Here is a 27,570-nt window from a genome sequence, read left to right as displayed (position 1 = left end):
ACAACATGAGTACACATGCAAAAAAATCACATAGATATAGTTCGAGCTCATATGCTCAAGGACTCCAACTAGAACACATATATCTTCCTTCCCCAACTTAAAATCTAACATTGTCCCTAATATGAAGAAGAAATAAGGAAAAGGGACAAATGTAAGGAAAACAGAAAAACTTCCCAGAATTTGGCACTATGGATGGCGGTGATATCTAGCTTATAATAATAAAAATTCTTCTTTCATCTCATCAATGGGGCTATCAAGAACCTAAATATCAAGAAAGATAGAAAGAAGTAAGCTCAAATAAAAATAAAAATAACTGAAAACTTATACTAAGAAAGCAATAAAAGTGAATCCTAGTTGCCTCTAGGTAGCACAATTTTCTAAGGTCGTTATGCTCGACCAAACTCGACTTTATCATTCATATTCACCACTGATCGTCGTGTCACCATCTCCCTCCCCTAATTTAGGAGCTTGTCTACTATTCAAAAAAAGATAAGTACTCAAACACACAAGATTAGTAGTATTTGAGGTATCAATCATTAATACTTTTTTCAACTTTTTCTCCTTATTCTATTTGCAGGGACCTTCTGCCCACATCAATCACAGCTTTGGTTGTCTTATGAAATACTCGACCTAGCAGCACACAAAATAAAGGGAGGGGAATGAGCATTCACATCAACAATATAAAAATCAGCATGAAAAGACAGTCATGGACTCTAACCAACAGATCTCTAATCAACCTTAATGACCTAATGAGGGAGTGATCAGCTAACTACACCCAAATATTAGAAGGGTGAAAAATATAAGACTGAAAATCATAGAAAACAAGAGTAGGCATTACATTTATAGTTGACCCTAAATCTAGCATAGCATGCTCAAATTTTGTAGTGTCTATCAAACAAGGCACAGAAAACGTACCTGGGTCATCATAATTAACAAGAAGATTACCTAGAAAAGCTCTCTCCTATTTGACTCCTCTTGTTTCTTTTCCTTCTCAGAAACTTCTACCCATGCCTTTCTGCCCTTTGTAACAGGGCTCTTGTCTCAGAAGACTGGACAAATTTCACCTCCTCCTTAAGTGATCCTCCCTAAGCAACAGTCAGTCTGCTAGAAAAAGGAGCATGAAGGATATTAGTAATAAAGTTAAGAGGTGGATCAAATCTTACCCCACGTCTTCTAGTCAGGCTGTCAACTTTTTCCTTGGCATCTTGTTTTTTATATTCATTTCCCTCAATCACGGGCTCATTAGCAGAGGTCAGGGAGCTCTCAATGCAATTAAAGTAGAGATAACACTGACATTATGAACATCAGATACTGGTTGGGAAGGAAGCTTTCATGATTGCCTCAGTGGTTATAGTTATACATCCGTCCACCTTACTGCTTACCAGCATAGTCCACCTCAACTATAGCCTCCTAAGATTGTGCCTTCATAGAGAAAGCTTGTTTCACAAGAGAAGATAGTTCGGCATTTTCAGCTTTTAAATCACTTACCTCTTGTAACGATGCTGAATTTACAAGAGCTCACGTCTTGAACTACTGTGAATTTTCTGCCATGGTGGATATCAGCTTCTTGGTTTTCGATAGGGTTTTGTTCACCACTGCACCACCACTCATTGCATCGATGGTACCCCTATCACTAGAGATGAGCCCTTCATAGAAGTACTGGATTAGGAGCACATCTGAGATCTAATGATACGAGAAACTGGTGCATAAGCGTTTGAAATGCTCTAAGTACTCACACAAGGTCTCCCCACTAATTTTCATAATGTCGGATATTTATTTTCTAATCCTTGCAGCTCGTGAGGCAGGGAAAAATTTTTCCAAAAATTTCTTCTTCATAGCCTTCCAGTGGTAACTAAACTAGCAGGAAAGTAATAAAGTCAATCCTTGTCGTTGTCCTTGAGGGAGAACGAAAGGGCTCTAAGATTCATCTGCTCCTCCATCCTTCGTGTGGTCACATACCATCACACACAATATATAGCTCCTTTAAATGCTTATATGAGCCTTCTCTTGCCAAATAATAAAAAAAACATAATAAGTGAACTAATCAAGACTTAAGCTCAAAATTACCTCTAGTCTTAGGATATATGATGCAGAGAGGTTGCTGGCCAATGGCAGGTGCTGCTAGATCCCTTAAGATACATTATTGTTGTTGTGCCACTGTCTCTTCTTTTTGTGGATGCTCTTCTTCTTCTTCTTCTTCTTCTTTTAAGCCTTCTACATGCATTTTTTCTTATCTAGCTCTTCGTTTCTTTGTTTCCTTCCTACGTCGTCTCTTTTTCCGTCTTAACTCTACAAAATAAAACAACAAACTGGAATCCTGGGAGGATCGAGTCATACACAGATAGGAAAAACCAAAGAACAAAATAGGAACCGTAAACCTTCTGAAAGTGAAACTACTTCGTTCCTAGGCAACAACGCCAACTTGGTTAGGCTGAATTTGTCATCTAATTTTAGACCAAATAAATAATTTTTTCAACCAAATATATAGTAGTGGTAGCACGGGTCGAACTCAGGAATTGAATAATATCTCAATTAAATTGTTTACAATTCAGAGGTAACGAAATGGAGGTTTTGAAATTGGTTGGTTGCAAGAAAAATTAAATTGCATAAAATAAACGCAACAAAATAAAAGTTGAGGTAATATTCGAAGAAAGTCTAGCGTGGGTTATTGTGGAATGTTCCTACTCAATATTCTCGATCATCATTAGTCCAAATTGAATTGATGAAAAGCATGTGAATTCAAAATTGTCCAAATTGCATTAAGGTCTAGGGCAATATTAAGTGGAATATTTACTTTTTAAGCATCTAATTAAATATTCATTCTATTCAATCCTAGGTTGGTTACAGCAATACTTTTTAAGCATATAATTAAATATTCATTCTATTCAACGATCATTCTCGAGGTTAAGCAATAGATGTATTCAAGGTCCACAAGTAATTTGATCTAATACAATTTAAGTGATCTAATGTAATTTATTATTTTTTAAATTTTTTTATAGGTTTTTTTCTTTCTTTTCATAATTATTATAACATGGATTAGGCTACTCATTCTCACATATCGAAGATAGTGGAGAAAAGAACACTACTAATTTTCACATAATGGAAGCATGAAGAAAAGACCTCTCTTGATTCTCACATACTGAAAAAGGAAACTGCATTAGGTATCAAATCAAATAGTAATTGATATCATTAGGTAATCAAATGACAATGAGCCGATAATAAGACAATAATCAGATGCAATCATGCATTTTTAACTATGAGGGCATTTTTGTCATCCAACTATTTCAATTGGGTTGGGCTTGTTATTTGGCCATTTCCTACAAAATTCATATTTGTAGACTATGGGCCTAATTTCACTATTATTTTTTGTCATCCTTACAACTGCCCCTACTGAAAAATGGTGAAGTAGAAGACCATTGCTCTCGAGATTCTAGTAATTTAGTGGTTTTATGAGTTTTTCCTTACTTTTCAATTTTGTAAATACAAATGCGCGCTAATGAATTTAGTTGAGTAATCAAAAAATCAAAATAATCCTCTTTCCCTTAATTTTATTTTCTTAATTTGATCTATTTCAAATTTTTAATTTAGATTTAGTTTTGATTATTATATTATGGACTTATTAATAATTTCTAAATTTTTATAATTATTTATTGTTTTTAATCTTTAAAAAACATCATGTGTTTCACTTATTTCCCCTACACACTCACACATTAAATTAAACATATTTTTTTAAAAATTACTTTAATAGATTTTTTTTTTATAAAAAAATCACATTTACTCTCAAATCTCTAGGAGAAATTTTGAAAAATAAAAATTTATCTTATCTAAAAACTATCTCAAATCACATTAAAATCAATCAAAATTTATCTTACCACCTATCTCTAATTCAAATTAAAATAAAAGATTATTTTAAAAAAATCTCATATTATCTAAAAACCTATCCTTCAGAATGATAATAGATTTTCAAAAAATAAAAAACCTCATTTTTATCTCAATTTCACATTAAAGAATATTTTTTTATATAAAAAACATATTTTATCTAAAATTTACATTAAAAGAAAAAAAAAAAATAAGATTTCATGTTATCAAAAAAATCATTCGATTCAAAGTTTTCAAAAAAAATTCTCATTTTATCTAATATTTTTAAATAGTCTCATTATATTCAAGTTAAATGTATAACATCTTGTAAAAATGATCCTGTAAATATAATTTTTTGAAAAAAAAATCTCATTATATCTAATAATTTTGAGTTTTAACTAAAATTAAATCAAATTAAAATTTGAATCTAAATTCTAACTATAAATGAACTTAATTGTGCTTATAATTTTCTATGTATCTCCTTTCCTTTCTTATTTTTATATTTTGTTATCATTTTTTTCTTTTTACAGCTCCATGTCATTTTTATTCTATTCAAGATATCCCATAGAACTCAAATTAAATGTGAGTTTTTTTTTTCTATTCAAGATATCCCATAGATGAACCAATACATCAATCCCCTATATATATTTATTTTTTTACAAATTAAATCTAATCAAATCAAATTAAATCCCATAAACTAGTTTATTCTATTAGTTTAATACTTGTTATTAAGAGAACAAATAAACTTTAAAAAAAAAAAAAAATCAACTAGTTAATTATATTTGTATTTATAATAAGAAATCTTGAAAATAAAACGTTTTTATTATATCTATAATTACTATTTAAGTTCATTTATAGTTAGAATTTAGATTTCATTTTTATTGAATAGAATAAACTTTTTTCTTTTTACAGCTCCAATCTAATCCCATAGAACTTTTTTTTTTCTTTTAATATTTCATTAACAACTTTGTTTTCTTCTTTTTCAACCTCTAGTTAAACCTTTTCTCTATCTTTTTATATTTAAATACATCAATCTCCTATATATATTTATTTTTTTACATTTTCTTGCCACTATGTTAACCTATTTTTCTCTTATCATTCACCACACTCAAACTACCTAAATGAATGAGATTTAAATTGAATATTCTTTTTCTTTTTTATTAAAAAAATTAACTCAAATAGTAATTATAGATATAATAAAAATGTTTTATTTTCAAGATTTCTTATTATAAATACAAATATAATTAACTAGTTAATTTTTAAAAAACAAAAAAAAAAGTTTATTTGTTCTCTTAATAACAAGTATTAAACTAATATAAAGATAAATTTTTATTAGGTAAAACATCATTTCTTAGTTTTTTTAATTTTTCTACTTTATTACATTTTATATCTATAAAATTATTATTTCAATTTATAGATATATATTTTATTTATAACATCATGAAATACATATGCAACATACATAATTTTAACTAATAATATCTAAATATGAATATTAAATGTATATGTGAAATCCCATGAGAAATTTCTGACGAAACAATCTGCCCTAAATGTCCGCTTGGTAAATTGTAAGCATCCACAATTGCAAATTCAAACGATCTTAGAACACAATCTTTTGCTTTTAAAAAATGTTCGAAATTTAGTGATTTTGTCAAAAGTCCAATTTCATTGCAAAAGTAGATAAAGATCCAAAGAACAAGCAAATTTACATATCAAATTCGTTCCCTAACGCCATTAATCGTCCAAACTTTCACTTCAGAAACCTCAAAACTCCATAGCTATCTAAGCTCTCTCACCTCTAATCCGTCTGGCCAATTGAATATCTTTAGGCATAATCGTAACTCTCTTAGCATGAATCGCACAGAGATTTGTATCTTCAAACAATCCGACGAGATACGCCTCCGCCGCCTCCTGCAACGCCGAAACAGCGCTGCTCTGGAACCGAAGATCCGTCTTGAAATCCTGAGCGATCTCTCTAACTAGCCGCTGGAACGGAAGCTTTCGGATCAGAAGCTCCGTGCTCTTCTGGTACTTTCTAATCTCCCTCAGCGCCACTGTCCCCGGCCTGAATCTGTGCGGCTTCTTTACGCCTCCGGTCGCCGGAGCCGACTTCCGAGCAGCCTTCGTCGCCAATTGCTTCCGGGGAGCCTTGCCGCCAGTGGATTTACGGGCTGTTTGTTTGGTACGAGCCATCGACGCGGTTAGAATTAAGCTTTGAAGACAAGATTTGAAGAAGAGTGAGAGACTTTGATAGTGGGTGGGGATTGAGAGAGACGAGTATTTATAGGGGGCCATGTGGACTGTGGAGGCTGATTTTGGACGGTCGATTGGAGTTTCTATTGACGGTTGAGATCTTCTTATGAGTTGAGCACGCGGATCGTGATCCGCGCTTTTTTGGTGGACGAAAATTTGGAAGAGAGAACCAAAACTACGAAAGCGACTAAGACATTAGTTTTGGCGCCAAAGTATTTTTTTCAATTTTCTTTTTTCCTTTTGAAATAGGAAATGGGGAAATTTTCAAATTGTACCCCCTAATAGTTTGAGTTATTATTTAAAATTTCAAACTAATAATTTGAGAAGCTGCAAAATATATATATATATATATATATATATTATAATATATTATATATATATATATATGTATATTAGATATGATCTTCATTTTTATTATTTCAATTTTACCCTCTCTTGGTGTATTAGAAGGTATATTGATCATGATATACTTTATGTTTGGTGTATCAATTAACTAATATACTTTATGTTTAGTATATCAATCAACTGATTAATATCTCTCTTATATTATAAAGTTTAATTTTGAATTTTATTCAAATTTAACTTTATATTATAATGTTTATGGATACATTATATTAATTGCATCTTATACAATTAATTTACATTCATTTGTTTAGTTTGAACAATTCAAATTATTCCAAAGCTAATTAATTCTTGTTTTGTTCTTAGTGAACTAGTATGGTGACCTAATGAACCTATAGATTATAACCTTCAATGATACGAGATTAATTATTTAAACTCTTTAATTAAATTAACCAATATTCATTAACTGTGAGTCACTCCACTAAAGACCCACAACTATAATCTTTGTTATTTTATCATTTGTCATGCTAAATCTTCGTAGGAGTTCGGCAATGTGGATACCCTGTAGTTGTTATGGCTTAAGTAATGTTGCACTTCATATTTTACACATTTCTCTTTGTTGAGTTTAACGATAAAATCGATAAGTTAAACTAGTCACTTAATTTAACGATCTAGCAGAGCTCTAATGGTAAGAATGTTAGGTGTAGGTGAATGTCATAAAGGGATATGGGACTTCGAGCCTAGAAATAAGACTGTCACTTCGCCTTAAAAATAAGGGACATCATAGGATAAAGAAACTGAACTTGAATTTATCTAAAATCCAATTACCCAAAGAAACATTAGTAATAATTGTTTAAACCTTCAAAAGGAACTTGACACCAAATCAAATAGGTGTAGATTTTTGTTCAAGTATAACTCAATGTTCTGGTATGATACAGCCACATCACTTAAGAAATAACACCCGAAAGGTTGAAATATTGTTTGCCTCTATTCGATCATCGTTGTTTACCTTTTTTAGCTTTTCCCCAACTACCACAATATAAACTTTTCATTGGTTACCTTGGTATCAATGGTCCATGGTCATAATCAACTTAAAAATCAATCTAGTTCTGTAGGATTCGACACTTGGAATACTTCGAGTTTATTATTTCATCGATAGTGTATACTTGTACTTAAACCTCATTTATCCATAACTTTTTGCTACTCATACATCTGGTCCATCAAGAATCGATCATTAAAGGTCACCAGACGTGCTTCAAAGGGTTGTTAAAGTAATTTTACCATGTGATGACGTGAGCAGGAGTTCAAAAAACTTAAACATTGTTTAGTAACCATTTCATTTTTTATTTTTAGTTTTTCAAAATTAAGCCTATAATTATTCATTCCACCTCTAAAATTTTGCTTTGTTATCGACTAAAAAGCACCTGAAAAGTATTTTCTTTGCTTCTTATTTAGAGTTATTTTTATTAGATTTAATGTGTTTGCTAGTATTTTTCAGAGTTTTATTAAGAAAACTAGTGTTGGAAGTTAGAAGAATCAAATCAAACCAAATCTCCAAGAAAAAAGAGAAGAAAAATCAAAGTTACCAAGAAAATAGGGCAAACCCGAGGCACTGACCTCGATGTCAAAGATAGTAGCTCAACAATTCAGACAGTGTGTAGCGTTGTGCACAACACTATGACACTATGCAAGAGCGCCACGACGTTTTATAGTAGCGTCGCTTGGTGCTGCAGCAATTGGACAAGTTTGAGGGCAGAAGGATTTGAATTCTCAACGGAAGCAAGCGATCGCCTTTGTGTTAGTGAACTCTTTTTTGAAAAAAGATTAAAAATGAAGGAAATACAGAATAAGGATAAACGCCTAAGCATGCTGTCTAAACATAAATACATAGAGGAAAGAGGAAAATAGAAACTTTTCCCTTGAAGAAAAACGTACTTCACATACTCCTCTTTGAAGATCACAAACACTACCTTTCCTCACGAACACAGCAAGAAGAAGTCTCAAACACTAGATACCATCATCAAAGTCTTCCTTGCTATTCTCAAGGTAAGAAATCAGTGGGCTCTTCTTTGGATTTTGGAGAGGGAAATATTTATCTTAAGAGAGAACTTTTTGAGAGGAAGAAGAAAAATGTAAAGAGAACACATCTCTGTGAGTTTTATGTCTATCACCCGCTTCCTCTTCTGTGTACTTTTGTTATAAGAGAATGAGGGGAGTTATTCAGAATAACCCTCTTCATCACGTAAAATAACTCCCAAGGAGATATTCTACATTTACTTATATTAAAATTAATATAATTAAATCAAACTTTATATTATATCACGGATAATATATTCTACATGCCCTCAACGATCTCCTCGGTCATGAACTCCTCCGCAACACGAACGGACACCACAGCACCACGAACGGCCTCCAGAAAACTTCGACGGTGTCGAGTTGAGTTTGACACCACCAATAAGGTGACGTTGGTATTCTCGGTGTGAGAATCTAAAGAGTGTGCTCTGTTCAGACTTGGTATGAGGCAGACGAACGAGGAAACAACGATCGCGTACACTGGACAAGTGGGAGATGGCAGAGACCTATCGTATAGGTCGATGCCTAATCGTTTAGATAAAGCTATGCGATCGTTTAGCTTGGTATGTCACCTACAGATTCTACACGATCGTGTACCTTGGGCTAACGATCGTCTAGCAAAACTATGCGATCGTTTAGTAAATACTACACGATCGTTTAGCTCGCACTGCAACGATCGTTTAGTAAATCTATATTTACTTGACGACTTTCGTGAGTTTTTTTGCGCAGAGAGAAAACTCAAAATTCTTTTCAAACTTTGTGAAAACTTCTTTTCAAAATGGAAACCACTTTCCTTTTAAACACACGGTTACCATGATCCAATAACCACCCACTACTTTGGGTTATTTAAAAGAAAAAATTAATTATCTAATAATTATATTACTATAAATATAAATGATAACCAACTTATCATACTATTTTATAACCTATAGTTTTAATATTTTCATCTCATGAAACATATAAAACCATAGTTCTTTTTCTATTCCATGATACCTTAAGTGTAAATATTATTTACATCAATCCTCAACTAGATGTATCTTATACATCATACCGATTATATCACATATAATCAAAATACCTCTTGTCAATTTGAACATTTCAAATCAACATCAAGAACTGATCCTCAACAAAATCCAAGCTACCAAGGGGACCTCATGGACCTGTAGATCCGAAGCTCCAATGGTACATGAATAACTAACTAAACTCTTTAGTCATGGGATCCACCATCTGTTAACTGCCAGACACTCCACTAAAGACCGACAGCTGAACTCTCCTTACTACAGATATATTATATGTCCATCTTAACCAATCAGCAGTGCGACAACCTTTCACAGATCGCTCGTAAGTACAGCTAGGCCAATAATCGTTATGCCCCTGTAGTTACATCTGTCTCTTTAAGTACCACTGATCCCTCTAATGAACATAAGTCATAGTCTTACTATGACTGAGTCTACTCTTCCAAAGAGAAGTTGTGGCCACTATGTTCAAGCCCCGGAATCAGCCCTTAAAGGAGCAATCTCTCTACTTATCCCTGCTTCGGGAAAGGAGTGAATTCCATCTTGTGGATTGAGTTCCCAGCTCCCAGATCAGACAAGTCTCCAAAAAGGTAGGCATGTTGAGTTGGCAATCTGGCCACTCTCACCCATACTAATCAAAGGACTGACCTCAAAAGTAAGAGTTTCCAAAACACTCAGGATTGAGGTCGTGTCACCTATGGTCGTTTAGGTAAGATGCAAGTCTCTAGTATCAACAGCGTTATATACAGAGTCTAGTCATCTCATGGTCCAGGTATTATACAGACTCTTTGTATAGGACACCCTCACTCCACGTCTCCACACGAATGGTCAGGATCTACCATTTGTAGTAGTTTACAACACTTGCAAACCTCTACAAAGCGGGTCTTATCCGTAGTGTCACCAGGATCAGGTATCCCACCTTAATCCTTATACTATAGACCTATTTAAGTTATCACTTAAAGCATGATCCACTTGTATATCACATATACATGCTTAAGTTCACATAAGATAACCAAGAGGCTTTGTTTATTGGATATGAGTAAATGCTAGAATTAAATAACACTTATTTTATTCTTTGAACAATGTGTATCTTTACAAAACAACAAGACTCCGGGAGAATTAGGACACCAATCCCAACAATCTTCCACTTGTCCTAATGACTCAGGAGACTAATGTACAATGTGATATAAAAATATACAATATACAATAAACTAGGGCATACCCCAGTATCATCTCCCACTTGCCCTAGACAAGAAGCCACATGTCTCGCAGACCCAGACTTTCCAGGTGACCCTTGAACACTTTAGCCGTGAGGGCCTTTGTAAAGGGATCAGCAACGTTTACTCCGATGCGATCTGCTCGACTATCACATCACCGCGACGCACAATCTCCTTGATCAGGTGATATTTCTGTTCTATGTGCTTACCTCGACAATGACTCTGAGGCTCCTTCGAATTTGCCACAGCCCCGCTGTTATCACAATAAAGAGTGATAAGCAAATCCATATTTGGAACAACTTCCAAATATGTAAGGAACTTCCTCAACCAAACAACCTCTTTAGCCGCTTTACAAGTCCCTAGGCTTCCATAGTGAAGTCCGATGCATCCTTGCTTGATGCTTCGCTAAACTATAGCCCCTCCATTCAAAGTAAACACTGACCCCGATGTCTATTTGTGAGAATCTCGATCGGTCTGAAAGTCAGAGTCCATGTATCCTAGTCCCTTGTTCTCTGAAGATACTTGAGGATCTTCTTGATTGCCGTCCAGTGATCAAATCCTGGATTGGACTGATACAGACCGACAATCCTTACTGCATAGCAAATGTCGGGTCTAGTACACAACATTGCATACATCAAGCTTCCTATAGCAGAAGTATAGGGAATCTGTCTCATCTCTTCAACCTCTTGAGGTGTCTTAGAACATTGATCCTTAAACAGAACGTTTCCATCCCTGAAAGGTAACAAACCCCTATTGGAATCCTAAGTCCTGTACCTGATCAACATTTGATCAATGTATGATGCCTGAGATAGGGCTAATCGTTTGTTCTTGTGCTCCCGAATGATCTGGATCCCGAGAACATACTGCACCTCACCCAAATCTTTGGAACTGGGCAGCTAGCCAACTCTTAATGTCAGTAAGATATCCTACATCATTTCTAATGAGTAGGATATCATCCACATACAGTACCAGGAAAGCTATTGAGCTGTTGATGATCTTCTTGTAAACACAAGGCTCATCAACTTTCTGGTCAAAGCCAAACGACTTAACAGCAGTGTCAAATCTGATGTTCCAAGATCGAGATGCTTGTTTCAGCCCATAAATGGACCTCTTAAGCTTGCAAACTCTTTGCTCTTGATCTGAAACTACAAACCCCTCTAATTGAGTCATATAGATGGTCTCCTCAAGATTACCATTCATAAAGGTAGTCTTAACGTCCATTTTCCATATTTCATAATCATAAAATGTGGCTATGGACAGAAGAATCTTGATAGACTTTAGCATGACAACAGGTGAGAAAGTTTCCTCATATTCAACTCCCTCAACCTGGGTATAACCCTTTGCCACGAGTCTAGCCTTAAAGGTTTGCACCTTTCCATCTACACTTCTCTTTCACTTATAGATCCACTTGCACCCAATAGGTTTGATCCCATCAGGTGGATCAACAAGCTTCCAGACGTTATTGAAGTACATAGACTCCATTTCCTAGTTCATGGCCTTAACCCATTCATCTTTGTCAACATCCTCCATTGCTTTCTTAAAAGACAATGTATCCTCGACCCCATCATTAGTAATGACGTTATGGGCTTCAGTCAAACTCATGTAGCGATCCCGTGGGTTCATAACCCTCCCATACGTCGAGGCAGTCTCAACTCTTGAGCTGGTTGACTAGACGTTCCGACCTCAACAACTCTTGTTGATCTGTCGGCCTATTCAACAACTCTTGTTCAACCCTCAGCAGTCTTAGTCTCACTTGAGATCTCACGTAAAACGAACTTACTTCGTGGCTTATGATCCCTCATGTGATCTTCTTCCAAGAAGATAACATTAGTGGAAATGAACACTTTGTTCTCAATTGGATCATAGAAGTATCCTCCTCTCGTTTCCTTAGGATAGCCTACAAAGAGGCAAACTTTCGAACGCGGTTCCAACTTCTTTTGGTTAGTCACCAGCACATGTGCCGGACAGCCCCAAATTCTGAAGTGGCGTAAACTACCTTTGCAGCCTCTCCATAACTCAATAGGTGTTTCAGAGAAACTTTTTGAAGGAACATTGTTCAGGATATAACATGCAGTCTGCACTGCATAACCCCAAAACGAGTCTGGAAGATGAGCATAACTCATCATAGATCGAACCATGTCCAACAAGGTCCTGTTTCTCCTTTCTGATACACCATTCTGCTGAGGTGTACCTGGGGCCGAGAGTTGGGACACAATCCAATGTTCTATCACATAGTTTTGGAATTGGAGGTCCATATACTCTCCATCACGATCAAATCGTAGTGTTTTTATCTTCTTACCTAACAAGTTTTCAACTTCAGCCTTATACTCTTTGAACTAGTCAAGAGCTTCAGACTTACGTTGCATTAGGAAAAGATACCCAAACCTTGAATAATCATCTATGAAAGAGATGAAATATTCATACCCACCTCGAGCTCTAACATTCATCGAACCACAGAGGTCTGAATGTACAAGCTCCAAGGCTTCCTTGGCTCTATAACCTTTTCCAGTAAAAGGTCTTTTGGTCATCTTGCTTTCGAGGCATGATTCACATACCGACAAAGAGTTTTCTTCTAAACTCTTTAGAAGTCCACTCTTCACCAACTTCTCAATCCTATTGAGGTTGATGTGACCTAACTTTAGATGCCAAAGATGGACGTTTTCCTTTGGAGAAACCTTTGGTCTTTAGGCTGTTGTTGCCGTACTGAACATTTTAGTGTTAAACAAGCCTTTTATGACTAACGACCTTAGTACATATAAGTTATTTTCCATTGAACCAGAATCAATCTCCATTCCATTCTTGAAAATAAACATTTTATTTTCAGAAAATGAGACGGTATAGTCTTGTTCAATGAGACAAGAAACCGAGATTAAGTTCTTCTTAATATGAGGAACTACAAAAACATTATCTAGTAACAGATAATGTTTCTTGTCAACAAATAACTTTAGCCTGCCTACAACAACAGCTGAAACAACCCCATCATTACCGACTCGAAGAGTCATCTCTCCCTGTGGCAACATTTGCCAGGAACTAAATCCTTGGTAAGAAGAACTTACATGATTAGTAGCACCTGAATCTAGGATCCAGGCAGAATCATCATTCTCTACCAGACATGTCTCCAAGACCAATAAATCATATTTACTATCTTGTCTACTCTTTTGGAGAGTAGTAGGATGGAGGTCGTTCGCCACGAAATTTGTTTCATACGATTCTTTCCACTGTAATAAATCAGTCATTTTTAAAAGCTTTAAACAGAAATACTAATTAGTTGTTGAAAAGAAAAACACATTGACCAACGTTAGGTTTTAAGTAAATACCCGTTGTAAAACAAAACAACATCCAATAAGGTTTTCGCAAATCTAACATGAACCCTGTGTGACATCTAGTTTCGCAATGACGCTTTAAAGGTTTAGAACAAAAGCCGCAGAATGGAGGTCAGTTATCCCTCCTTTGAATTGAGAAGATCTCAACTAGTCATTAATACCATAACAACTCTTGCTCCTATAAAGACTAGCCATCATTGATTTGGCCAAGAGATCATGAACTTACTTAACAATATCCCGTAAGTGTAACCCGCCATTTTAAACCTTAGAGGTCCATCCCAAAAGGCCAATTCGAAGGGAAAAAATTCGATTAGGGAAAAACCTAAAGCGACCCTATCCATTTCTGGAGTTCACCTTGATATTGACCAACTGCACAAAACCCATCCGAAGGGGGCAGCATCGAAGGCGACTCGAGGGCGTACATAATGATCTCATGGTGTGAACCAATGATAGAGACCATAGGACGTGTTGGCACACACCCTTCACCCACTTACTATAAATACTCTCTCTGTCTACCTTGATATTGACTCATGCAAACACCATCTGAAAGGGGATGCATCCTGGGGCATCTCGAGGCCAAGCATGAATCTCACGGTATGAACATATAGGGAGAAACGTGAGTGGAATCATAGACATATCTGATACGCTTCCTTCTCTCACTGAGTATTTTATAACCTAAGGTTTAGTTTACTTAGAAAAAACACACTAAGGATTTTAACTAAGTGACTTTTAGGTTTTCCCAAGAGTAACATTTACCTTGGATAGTTGAACAACTTTTAATCATCATCCATTAAACTCTTTAATGGAGTCTTTGACCAAAACGTCGCATGCTTATTGAAAATCTATCTAATTCACCTTTCCAGGTAGGTTCCCAGGTAGGGGTGTCAGTTTCTGTCAACTTAAGAACCCCAGCCTAGTCAGAATCTGCCTTGGACAAAAGGTCCCTTATAGATAGGTTTACAACAAATTTAATCTTTTATTCCAACCAATTTAATCCTATTAAACCGATTTTAAAAGATTAACCTAAGTTACTAAACTCTTTAGAATCACTTGAACTTAGGTCTATCTCAATCCAATTTTAAAACCCTTTTAAAAAACTTGAGTTCACCTTCAGTTCACATGCAACTCTGAATTATTGATTTTTGGTCTAATTTCTTTTATAACACTTATAAATGGAAACAACCACAACGCAAAGCTACCACATGCAAGACATTCATAATGCTTATAAATGGCCTAAGTGTCATGCTCAATCCATTGTCCATTCATTGCTACTTCTTTTATATAACACTTATACAAAACCGCAATGAAACAAGCAAAACATGCTTCCATTCACCCTTAGACTATAACATTTATAATAAAAGGATGATGCATGATAATGCTCAATGCATGCAAAATATAACTCTTTATATTAATGATGCATGGCACATGCTTTCAAGTAATTTCTTCATGCAATATTATAACATTTATAATACATGATGCATGAGTAATTGCACAACCTAAGTGAGTTTTTAAACTATATGAACACACTTTGACATATAAGACATACATCACATGTATAAGCAATAAAACTTGATAACCGGGTAAAATTGCCTAAAACACAAAAGAGGAAAGCTAACTATTACAAAGACAAGGAGTCTCCGGTTCAAACAAGCGAACCGGGTCTTGAACCACTCGACAAAGCATCGCTTCTTCAACCATCCATCATGTACAAAGCACCCCGCGATCGTCTAACCCTTCGTTCTATCGCTTACCAGCAATCCCAGAGTTAAACGATCATTTAGCATTACTATACGATCATCTAGAAAAATCCAAACGATCGTTTAGCCATTACAACACGATCGTGTACCTTTACTAAGTGACAAAGCCTGAAGTACACGATCGCTTAGCTCGCTCCGCACGTAGCCCACCTTCCTCGATCGTCTAAGTGACTACGATGCCGCAAAGCATTATCGCCTAAGCGATCGCTTAGCTAGCATCTCCATATCACATACATGCGATCACATAGGTAGTAACGAAGCGATGAAGCTTGCTACACGATCGTCTAGTGCGTGCCTTCTACTAAACGACGAGCATCACATGCTCCCACTACGATCGCTTACCTCCAGCGCCTACGCGATCGTGCAACAAACGCCACGCGATATGGTAAATGATTTACCCCATCGCTTAGCATTAACTGAACGATCAATTAGAAAATACTATACGATTGTCTAGAAAAAAAATACAAAATGATCGCTTAGTAAAATCCCTACGATCGTTTACCTGAGGCTACACGATCCGAACAACGGTTGATCTTCTTCTTCGTTGAGAAATGCATTGCCATGCGCCGAAGCTTTATCATGAACGACTTACGAACTCGAATTTTTCGAATTACAGACTCGATTTTCATTTCGCCCAAAAACGCAGGGGCCCTTACAATTAACACTTTGTAATAATGAAAGCTTTAACAAAAAAAGACAATTTAAACCTGAATCGTTCATCAATTTATCCAAAAATGCAGAAAATGGTTAACTACAAATGCAGAAACCCACCGCGGCTGTAAAAAAACCGTTCAATTCAGATTTGTAATTTAGAATATCAGAGAACCTGGCTCTGATACCAATTGAAGGAAATCGCAATCGGGATTTCCATGAGCAGCGGAACAAGACTATTCCAAATTACAATCATGAATCAACAAATCATTTACAGTCGACTTCAAAATAAGCGGTTATACAATTTAGAGAAAAATTACAGTATAAAACAATAAATGTACAGAGGGAGAAACTGTACTAACAACGGCAGAAGAGTCTCCACGCTCTGATGCGCACTCTAATCGAACAATAGCAACCACGAGCGCTAGATCTACCCGACTGCAACACCACATGAACACAGCACGAACACTTCGCGCTCGTCCTCAATGATCTCCTCGGTCATGAACTCCTCCAAAATAGCGAATGACCTCTGCAGCACCACGAACGACCTCTAAAAAACCTCGACAGTGTCGAATTGAGTCTGACACCACCAACAAGGTGACCTTGGTATTCTTGGTGTGAGAATCCAGAGGGTGGGCTCTGTTCGGACTTAGTGTGAGGCAAACGAACGAAGGAAAGAACGATCGCGTACACGACTGGGTAAGTGGGAGAAGTCGGAGACCTATCGTATAGGTCCTGTCTCTTATACACATCTAGATGTGTATAAGAGACAGGAACACGACTGGGTAAGTGGGAGAAGTCGGAGACCTATCGTATAGGTTGATGCCCAACCGTTTAGATAAAACTATGCGATCGTTTAGCTCTATCGTTTAGCTCGGTCGATTCTACACGATCGTTTACCTTGGGCCAGCGATCGTCTAGCAAAGCTATGCGATCGTTTAGTAAACATTGCACGATCGTTTAGTTAGCACTTGCACGATCGTTTAGCTCGCTCAACCGTCGTTTAGTAAATATGTATTTACTCGACGACTTCCGTGAGTTTCTTTTCGCCAGAGAGAAAACTCAAATTCTTTTCAAACTTTTTTGAAAACTTCTTCATCCAAAAAAAATAAGAAACCATTTTCCTTTATACTCACGGTTACCATGATCCAATATCCACCCACTACATTTGGTTATTTAGAAGAAAAAGTATTAATTATCTAATAATTAATATTACTATAAATATAAATGATAACCAACTTATCATACTATATTTATAACCTATAGTTTTAATATTTCATCTCATGAAACATATAAACCATAGTTCTTTTTCTATTCCATGATACTTAATGTAAATCTTATTTACATCAATCCTCAACTAGATGTATCTTATACATCATACCGATTATATCATATATAATCAAAATACCTCTTGTCAATTTGAACATTTAAAATCAACATCAAGAACTGATCCTCAATAGAATCCAAGCTACCAAGGGGAACTCATGGACCTGTAGATCCGAAGCTCCAACGGTACGTGAATAACTGACTAAACTCTTTAATCACAGGATCCACCATCCGTTAACTGCCAGGTACTCCACTAAAGACCGACAGTTGAACTCTTCTCAGTACAGATATATTATGTGTCCATCTTAACCAATGAGCAGTGCGACAACCCTTCACAGATCACTCGTAAGTACAGCTGGGCTAATAACTATTATGCCCCTATAGTTACATCTGTCTCCTTAAGTACCACTGATCTCTCTAATGAACATAAGTCATAGTCTTACTATGACTGAGTCTACTCTTCCAAAGAGAAGTTGTGGCCACTATGTTCAAGCCCCGGAATCAGCCCTTAAGGGAGCAATCTCTCTACTTATCCCTGCTTCGGGAAAGGAGTGAATTCCATATTGTGGATTGAGTTCCTAGCTCCTAAGACAAGTCCCCAAAAAGGTAGGCATGTTGAGTTGGCAATCTGGTCACTCTCACCCATACTAATCAAAGGACTGACCTCAAAAGTAAGAGTTTTCAAAACACTCAGGATTGAGGTCGTGTCACCTATGGTCGTTTAGGTGAGATGCAAGTCTTTAGTATCAATGGCGTTATATACAGAGTCTAGTCATCTCGTGGTCCAGGTCTTATACAAACTTTTTGTACTGTCTCTTATACACATCTAGATGTGTATAAGAGACAGTTTCAACACTTGCAAACCTCTATAAAGCGGGTCGTATCCATAATGTCACTAGGATCAGGTATCCCACCTTAATCCTTATACTATAGACCTATTTAGGTTATCACTTAAGGCATGATCCACTTGTATATCACATATACATGCTTAAGTTCACATAAGATAATCAAGGGGCTTTGTTTATTGGATATGAGTAAATGCCAGAATTAAATAACACTTATTTTATTCTTTGAACAATGTGTATCTTTACAAAACAACGAAACTCTAGACCAATCCCAATAGGAGTGAATTTCGTCTTGTGTTGCTGTGTTTCCAGCTCCCCAGTCAGACGATCCCCAAAATGGTAGGCTTGTTGAGTTGGCAATCTGGCCACTCTCACCCATACAAATCAAAGGATCGCCTTCATGAGCAGGGGTTCACAACTCACTCAAGATTTAGGTCATGTCACCTATGGTCATCCTAGTGAAATGTAAGTCTCTATTATTAATGGCGTTATATAAAGAGAGTAGCCATTTTGTGGTCCGGTCTTATACAAACTCTTTGTATAGGATACCTCCGCTCACATGTCTCCATATGAATGATCAGAATCAGATAATTTATAGCACTTTACAATACTTGTAACACCTACAAAGCGGGTCGTATCCATAGTGTCATCAAGATAAGGTACCCAACCTTATCCATCTACTACAGACCGTTTAGGTTATTATTTAAACAAGATCCACTTGTATATCTCTACATACTTGTTTAAATTACATGAAATAACCTCAGATCTTAGTTTATTGGATTGAGTATATGCTTATAAAATAACACTTATTTTATTAACGATAATATGTTTATATAAAGTCTACAAACTACGAGATTACAAAGAGATTTAGGACACCAATTCCAACAGAAACATGATCTATGTGGCTAACTCACCGAGAGGTGGAGACCTAGAGATTATGGACATGAACACTAGCTTGTCATTAGGATCAAAGGTTTGAGGAATGCTTATTCCAACTCCACTTACTCACTTATTTCTTCCCCTAACTCATCATTCACTACCACGCGTCCACCATCGCACATGCATCTTTGCACTCCCTTTATTTCACTTGCTTTATTTTATTTTTTATGCTTTTCACTACACCTAACACACCCATTCATTGATACCTTCACTCCTCATTCATTAGTAGAAAATCACTAATTAAGATTGGTTTATCTTTTAAACACCATCCCTATATTCGACTTTGGCCCTTATCGAGACTACCTTTTAATTAGTTTATACTTGGCTATTAGAAGTAAAATTTGTGCAAATTATTAGAAAAATATTATGAAGCGTCAAGCACGCAACAATGTTCAATAGAGAACAAGGGGGTGTTTGGGGTAAGGAGTGGAATACGGAGAGTAAGAAGTTATGAAGTCTAAAGAATTGTGAACTGGGACCCATAGTGTAATGGTAAGAAGTTGATAAGGAATAAACTTGATGTTTTTTTAGTAATGGGACCCATCAGTTCCTTGGACCAAACAAAGAGTGAAGGTTACAACTTCTACTTCCTAACTCCTTGAGCCAAATACACCCTTAGAAGTGTTTGTTTCAAGGGTTGGGCTTGGGATGAGTGAGCCATCCGAACCCCAACCCTTGTTTGGGGCAAGGGTTTAGAAAGTCAAGGCCTCCTACACTATTTTCCATTAGTTTGAATAGTAAACACTATTCAAACCCATGGATTACACTTTTTTTTTTCTTTTCTAACTTAATCTAGGAAGTTTGTCGACCAACTTCCGGATACCATCTCCGATAACCGCCACCAGTCAACTCTGAATGCCACCTCCAAGGACCGCCGACCAACCTCTAGTCGCCACTTCTGACGACCCCGCCAGTGAACTTCCGACCACCAACTCCAACCAATTTTCGGCCACCACCAACCAACCTTGGAAAACATTAAAATAAACATTTTTAATATATAAAAAACCAAACAAACATGTATATAAAAATACTTCTAAGAAAGAGTTTTCAAATATTTTTATTTTAAGGAGTTTTTATCAGAAGTGTTGAAATAAAAATGAATTTTTTAAAAACAATTTTTTTCTAAGTCACTCTTAGTTTAATTACAATAATATTTTCTAAAAAAACTAATATTCTTCTAAATTTTTTAATTTATTTTAAACTCAACTATATTAAAATAATTAAGATGACAAATTTAAATTAATCTAAAATCTAATCACTAATTAAATAAAAAATATTTTATAAACTCAAGATTTATAAATCTACCTTCATTTCTAGGTTTCCTAAGTCTGCACTACAAACATAGGCTTCTTAAACCTCTCAGCCTAACCTTTAGGCTTAACATTCAAAACCTGCACACCAAAACGCCCTTTAATATTCATGGTTGAGGATACCTTGGATTGAATGCTTGTTGTATGTTATGTTTTTCTTTGCCATATGTTAAAGTCGCATAGTAAACACCTAGTAGCACAATTAAGGTCTTGTATGTTAAATTCGTAGGCTATCCATTTAATTGGCATACATGCTCTAATTAATATTTAAGATTAAATCACATGTTTGATTTAGGTTATCCAAGTCTCTCACTCATCTCAAAAAATTATCCCCCATTCTAAATGCAAACTTGATTAGGAGCAATCTTGATTAATTAAGGGGACACTTGCTTGATTAATCTAACAAAGTGGTTGTGTGTTTGCATGCTAATCAACCTTTATTCTTTAGTTTTCTATGATAAAGTAAAGTAGTTGAGCTAAATCCTATCTCTGAGTTGATCTCATTAATTTGAATTCTCCAATTTTTTCAAATCTACTTTTGAGCATTTAAGTTATTCCAATTGTTACTTTCCTACACTTTTTATTACACAATTGTGTGGACACTAAACAAAACCCTCTCATTACCAACAGATTTAAGAGTTGGTGGAGAGACTTATTTGATTTCCTATGGAGATAACCTGATCCTGCTAATACTATAAATTTGTAAAGACTCGAAAATTACATTTGAATTAGATATCAACAAGTTTAGTTCAGTTCAGACAACCACTTTTATACTATATATATATATATATATATATGGAAACTATTTCAAATGATAAAACTGTTGAAAATATTTACAAGATATAACAAAATTTTAAAACTATCAATAATAGACACTGATAGACTTCTATCAGTGTCTATTATTGTCACTAATAAATCATGATAAAAGTCTATTAGTATCTATCATTGATAGTTCTAAAATTTTGCTATATTTTTTAAATATTTTAATTCAATTTTCTATATTTAAAAATAATCCATATATATATATATAAACAATAATGGCTAACCAATAATGCAAAAGGGACTGGAAAAAATTTCTTGGTCAAGTTACCATGTTTTCACGTGGTGATGCTTTTAAATATTTTCATTCTTTTGTTTTAGAAATATTATAGGGAAATTGTAGGAAATGGCCACAAAGATGGTCTCATTTTGAAAAATAGCCAAAATATTATTTTTACCTCAAAAAAATGGCTACAGCAAATTATTTTTTCCTTCCATTTTTACCCCTCTATTTATGTTGGCAAGGAACTGTAATCGTAAATCTTATCCCCTGCAATTTCAGTTTTAAAATTTCATATACCACCATTCAAAACCTTATTTTTCATTTATGAAACCCAATCTTTTCAAATGATCATCTTTTTTTTTTTTTTTTTTAACACTAAAAGCCCAATTACATTTTTTTTTCAATTCTTTTGATCTCGTTTAGTAATCATTTTATTTTTTGTTTTTGGTTTTTGAAAATTAGACTGTGTTTGTAATACATTTTCAAGTGTTTAATTTAAAAAAATAAGCCATTTTAGAAAAAATTAGAGTGTTTGGCAACCACTAAAAATAGCTTTTGAGGTGTATTTTAAACCGTTTTGATCAAAAGTGTTTAAACAAAAATGAGTTTTTTAAAAAATATTTTTTCCCAAGTCAATCAAAACGGGCCAAATTCCAATGAGTTGCAATGATTTACATTGGGGGTGAGCATCAGTCGGTTAGAGTCAGTTTTTTGACCAAACCGCTATCGAACCGACTATGGTCAATTTAGTAAATGTTTGAACAGACCTCAATCATCGATGAATAAAAGTCGGTCATTTTGATCGGTTTTATTCTTTAAAAAAAAACTTTCGAAATTTTTCGTTTCGGAATTTTTCCAAACCGACACCGACCAACCCCTCTCCTTCTCCAACCTACCAACTTTGATTCGGTCGACTCGATTTTTCGGTCTATCATGCTCACCCCTAATTTACATCTTTTTTAAGTACAATAGTTGAATTTTTAACTAAATTCCAAAAACAAAAACAAAATTAAAAAAACTACTTTCTTTAGTTTTCAAATTTTCGCTTGATTTTTTAAACCATTGGTAAAAAGAAGATAACAACAACATAAGAAGTTTGGAGGCGGAAGTAGTGTTTATAAACTTATTTTCAAAAATCAAAAAATAAAAAATCAAATGGTTATCAAACATAGCCTTAAATATCTTGATTTGGTTTTTGATCCTCCGTAAAACTGTGTTCATATGTTTTTCAGATTCGTTATTAAGTTCGACAAAAGAATAATGAAAGAACGAAAAAGTTGAAATAATAGAACAAAACACACATATTTATTAGATTGAAACAACAGAATGGAACACCCATACGAATATTTATTAGATCATGTCGTCTACCACAGTCTAGTACATGTGCAAACACATTAAGCATAGTTTAGCACATAAGAACATTAATTAGTAGAAAACAACCCATTGTTGATTAACCCCACCATGTCGAGGATACAAAACAATTCTCTTAAGATCGACATCATTTTGTGCAACATCCATAACCAAACCGTCATCTTTTGGGGTTGAGATTGTGCCATCAGCCTTGAAAACCCAACGTTGTGTAGCTAAGCCATTGCAATTAAGAATTACAATACGCTGTCTTGAATGAATTGAAGCTGTTACACATAGACTATGATTATTATTCACTCTAATACTTCCATCACTATAAAGTGTCCAAGATTGCTCTATTTTGTCCTTCACACATTCTTCTAACCAAATATTTGTATTTCCCTCTGTAGCTTCCAAACACATCTCTTTAACCCCAATAATTGAAGTTACAATTGGATCCACAAAATTCCCAACTCTCCACCCTTGATTTCCATCATATGCATTATCCTCCATTGTCAAAGTGCTTCCATTGTTTGATGTCAAAACACTGTCATTATATGTGTTCATGATTGTCCCACTAAGAGAAACCTCCCAAGTAGCATCTTGTTGAGAGACCTTACTACAATCGTAAATCACAGCCAGAGGATTGGAAGAGGACTTACTTGGGATCAAACATTTGCCTAAGGATCGAATCGTACGATCGCTATAAAACGTCCATTGTTGGTTTGCTTGTTGTCGACATGGGAACGAAATAACATGAGAACCATCAGCTACATCGGCACAAAGTCCATCTCGACCGCTAATACGTGTGGTATGTTCTTCGACGTAACATCGAGAATTCTCGACAAGACTAGGCAGCTTGATGTAATCTTGGGTATTGCAATGGTATAATTGCAAGGCAAGATTATTAAGTATGATTGGAAAGTATATACTATCCACTTCAATAGCTTCATTTTTCGAGTTGTGCAGCATTACACTACTCCCAAATAGTCCTTGTAAAGAAGTTGATGATTGGATTTGTAAAGAAAGTTGAGACCAATTGTCCTCTAAGCTCACAATGGCAAGGTTAGGTGTGAAGCTTTCTCCATTCTTGATGCAGTTAACAATGGTTTGCTCGATGAACTTGAATTTGGCGGCTTCGAAGATCATTTGAAAGACGACGAGAAACGAAACAGCGGCGAGATCGGGACGGTAATGAAACAAGTTGGAGATGGCTGAGTTTGATGGGTTGAGACCAAGGGGAATTGCTTGTCTGGTAGTATTAGCTGCATTTTCAATGGATTCAAAGGTATTGTCGTAACTCAAAAGTGTTTGATGAGTGTTGGGGAAGAGAATATCAAAAGTAAACAGTGGAGCATTTGAGAAAAAGTAAGAATCATTGTCTCCAGCAAGATACGCTACAACACTCATGTCCTGTGCATCGACTGCAAGAGTGATGGTGTCGCCGGCGACGTTTGCGGTATCGATGAGAAGGAAACGATCTGAATTCGATAAAGAGTGCTGCAACATTGGAATGCCATAGAGTTGTTTATGAGTTTGAGATGCAAATTTTTGGCGAACATTTTGGATGTAGGTTTTGTAACGATCACTAATGGGTGTTTTTGCTGCTGTAATGCCATCAATGGCAATACATAATGCTATAATCAAAGCTACTAAAACTCTCATATCTTTTTTCTTTTGCTTTAACTCACTGCCAAACCATCTCATCTACACTTGCCTTTTATACTATTCTACTTTCATGGCATCTCCTCTCTCTCTTTTCTTCTTTCATTTGTTTAGTTTTTATGCTAATTTAATGTTGTTTTTAATAAACAAAATTTTTATAATTTTTTCTTTAAAATAAAATAGATTAATTAGTTTTGTTTAAAATGTTATTGTGTTTTAATGAAAAAAAAAACAAACAAACATTTTAACGATTATTAACCATTTAAAAGATGAATAAGTTTTTGGGTTGTTTTCAAATATAGTAAATAAACCAAAATATTTATAAATATAACAAATTGTCACTCTATCATTGAAAATTAAAATTTCAGAGCTTTTAATTTGATCCATTAATCTCTTGTAGTTTATTATTGTTGCAAAGTCCATTTAGTTGGTTAAAATTTTACATTTATCTTGNCATTAGAAAAGATTTGTAAATAATTGTGTTTCATTAAAAAAATTAGATAAAGCTATAAGGAAAAAGGGAAAATAAAACAGAGTGAGCAAGAAAAAGAGAGACCATACATCCCTAAGAAATGGGTTTGGAAGTCCCACGTGAATCACGTGATCAGCACAGAATTATTAATTAAAAAAACTGGAGATGCATTCCCACAAAAATGAATAAATAATATATATATGTTTTTTGAAAACTGAATGGGTGCCCTCCAAGATTAAAAAAAAAAATAATAATAATAAAAAAAATCCTAAATATTTAGGTCATTTGAACGTGGGTATCAACGCATTAGTTTCTTTTTCAAGGTTTTGATATCATATTAGATAAACGAAGTTTCATTTCAAAATTAATTAATAATAAAAAATTAATCGATGCATTTTATAAAATATTGTGAAGTCTATTGAAAAAAAGTAAAATCCTCTGAAATTTCTTGTATTTTGCTATTTGGGAGTTAGGGACAAGAACCCTATCTTTTTTTCTCCCAAAATTCTTTTTTTATTGAGTGCCATAAATAATAGGATTACGAAAGAGATTTAAAATATAGATAAATTTAGAGGGAAGTTTTAGAAAGTTATTAAACAAATTTTAAAGAGAAAAAAAGTGAGAAAGTGATAGGATCCAAATAATATATCAATAATCTACTAGGATATATTCTCAAAAAGAAAAGAAAAGAAAATTGTCATCAAATAATCAAATAGCTTACAGCATAAATCATAATATACATTGAGACGGAGAGTTTCTGAACCTAACTTAAGATGAAATAATCGGGATCCCATAGAAGCCTTTGTAGGACCCCATTTGATAGGGACAACTACCCTCAAACTATCTCTACAATTGAGATAGTCATTTTCACTTATATACCCATGATCCTCCTCTTATCTAATCAATGTGGGACTTTGGTCGCATTCCCAACAATATATATATACTTTGAGGCCTCATATAAGGTGACAAAGGTGTACTCCTCACACACATATATATAATAAAGGGGAAAATGAAACAAGACTAATGATATGGGATTTTAAAAGAGGTGGGACTCAATTTTTAGATGAAGATATGTGATTTTAAAAGATTTTTTAGATTCAAAACAATGGAGATTGCTTCAAATCTTTGAATATCAATATTTAATTAAATTAAAATTAAATATAGTGTTGTGGGCATTTTAGGATAAAAGAAAGTCATCATTCGGTGCAAATTACTTTTATTAAAATTGTACTACATTGTAATTAATGATTGTTTGAAAACTGTGTGATGTTCACTCGTTAATTACATTGTAATATGTTATTGAAGAAAAATTAGTCAATGACAAAATAATGATGACTATTATTGGATAGTTGATAATTATGTGAAATAAGGGACTAAAATTGCTGAGAATAAAAAATAATTATCCGTTAATTATTTTTCTTCCTTTTTGTCTTCCGATTTCGAATTCACAATCTCTATTTCGCTTCATCAAGCCTCCATCATGCTATGTCCCCTCAATGAACTTGTCTAGAAAAGATATGTTGCTTCCTCAAAATCTCTCCATGGTCAAGACAATGAGTTCAAAGTGATATGGTACCCATACGACTGAAGAATCACAACAATCATAACTCCAATCCCAATATGGATTGGTTGATTAAGAAGGGCCAACACTACTATGGAGATTTCTCTTTGGTGTTTAGAAATAAAGAAAAAACTAACAAAATATTGAGCGTAATGAAATCAGAGGGGTTTTTCTAATCACTGGGAAGAGGAAAATGAAACTCCTAACAAACTCTAAACGTACCCTTTATATCTTTCACCAAATAAATCTTGCAATCTATTGATTGATACATAGCCTATCAACTTACTCTCCAAGAAACAAAGTAAAATAAATATCAATCTTGTTCAAATTCTACCTTATTTGATGTGTACTCATAGTCATGAATCTATTTGGTTTATGGGTTCTTTGCCGCTATCGGTTTGTAGATGGCTTCGATAGAGTTGTTTTCCTTAGATTTTGACATGGGTCTTTTCTAAAAATTTCGATCAGTACGATCACCAAGTGTCTCCGTCGACCAACACATAATTGGGAAGATAGTATATAATTAAAAAATTGAATATTAGATCTAGATTTGATATTCAAAAAGAAGATTGC

General features: G+C 34.7%; 2 protein-coding genes across 2 annotated transcripts; both read right to left on the bottom strand.

Moving 5' to 3' along the window:
- Positions 1-5,479: 5,479 nt before the first annotated feature.
- Positions 5,480-6,122, bottom strand: LOC120076862 (histone H3.2). Its single transcript, XM_039030810.1, has one exon. It carries the CDS (start codon positions 6,049-6,051, stop codon positions 5,641-5,643), a length of 411 nt encoding a protein of 136 aa, XP_038886738.1. The 5' UTR covers positions 6,052-6,122; the 3' UTR covers positions 5,480-5,640.
- Positions 6,123-23,265: 17,143 nt separating this feature from the next.
- On the bottom strand, positions 23,266-25,061 carry LOC120075321 (seed lectin-like). Its single transcript, XM_039028604.1, has one exon. The coding sequence runs from the start codon at positions 25,004-25,006 to the stop codon at positions 23,378-23,380; it is 1,629 nt and encodes a 542-aa protein (XP_038884532.1). The 5' UTR covers positions 25,007-25,061; the 3' UTR covers positions 23,266-23,377.
- Between the last annotated feature and the right edge of the window lie 2,509 nt (positions 25,062-27,570).

This window comes from Benincasa hispida, chromosome 4, assembly GCF_009727055.1.
Source record: "Benincasa hispida cultivar B227 chromosome 4, ASM972705v1, whole genome shotgun sequence".
Lineage (NCBI taxonomy): Eukaryota > Viridiplantae > Streptophyta > Magnoliopsida > Cucurbitales > Cucurbitaceae > Benincasa > Benincasa hispida.
Note: the sequence above shows the minus strand (reverse complement) of the source record. Positions and strands in the feature narration are given on the sequence as shown.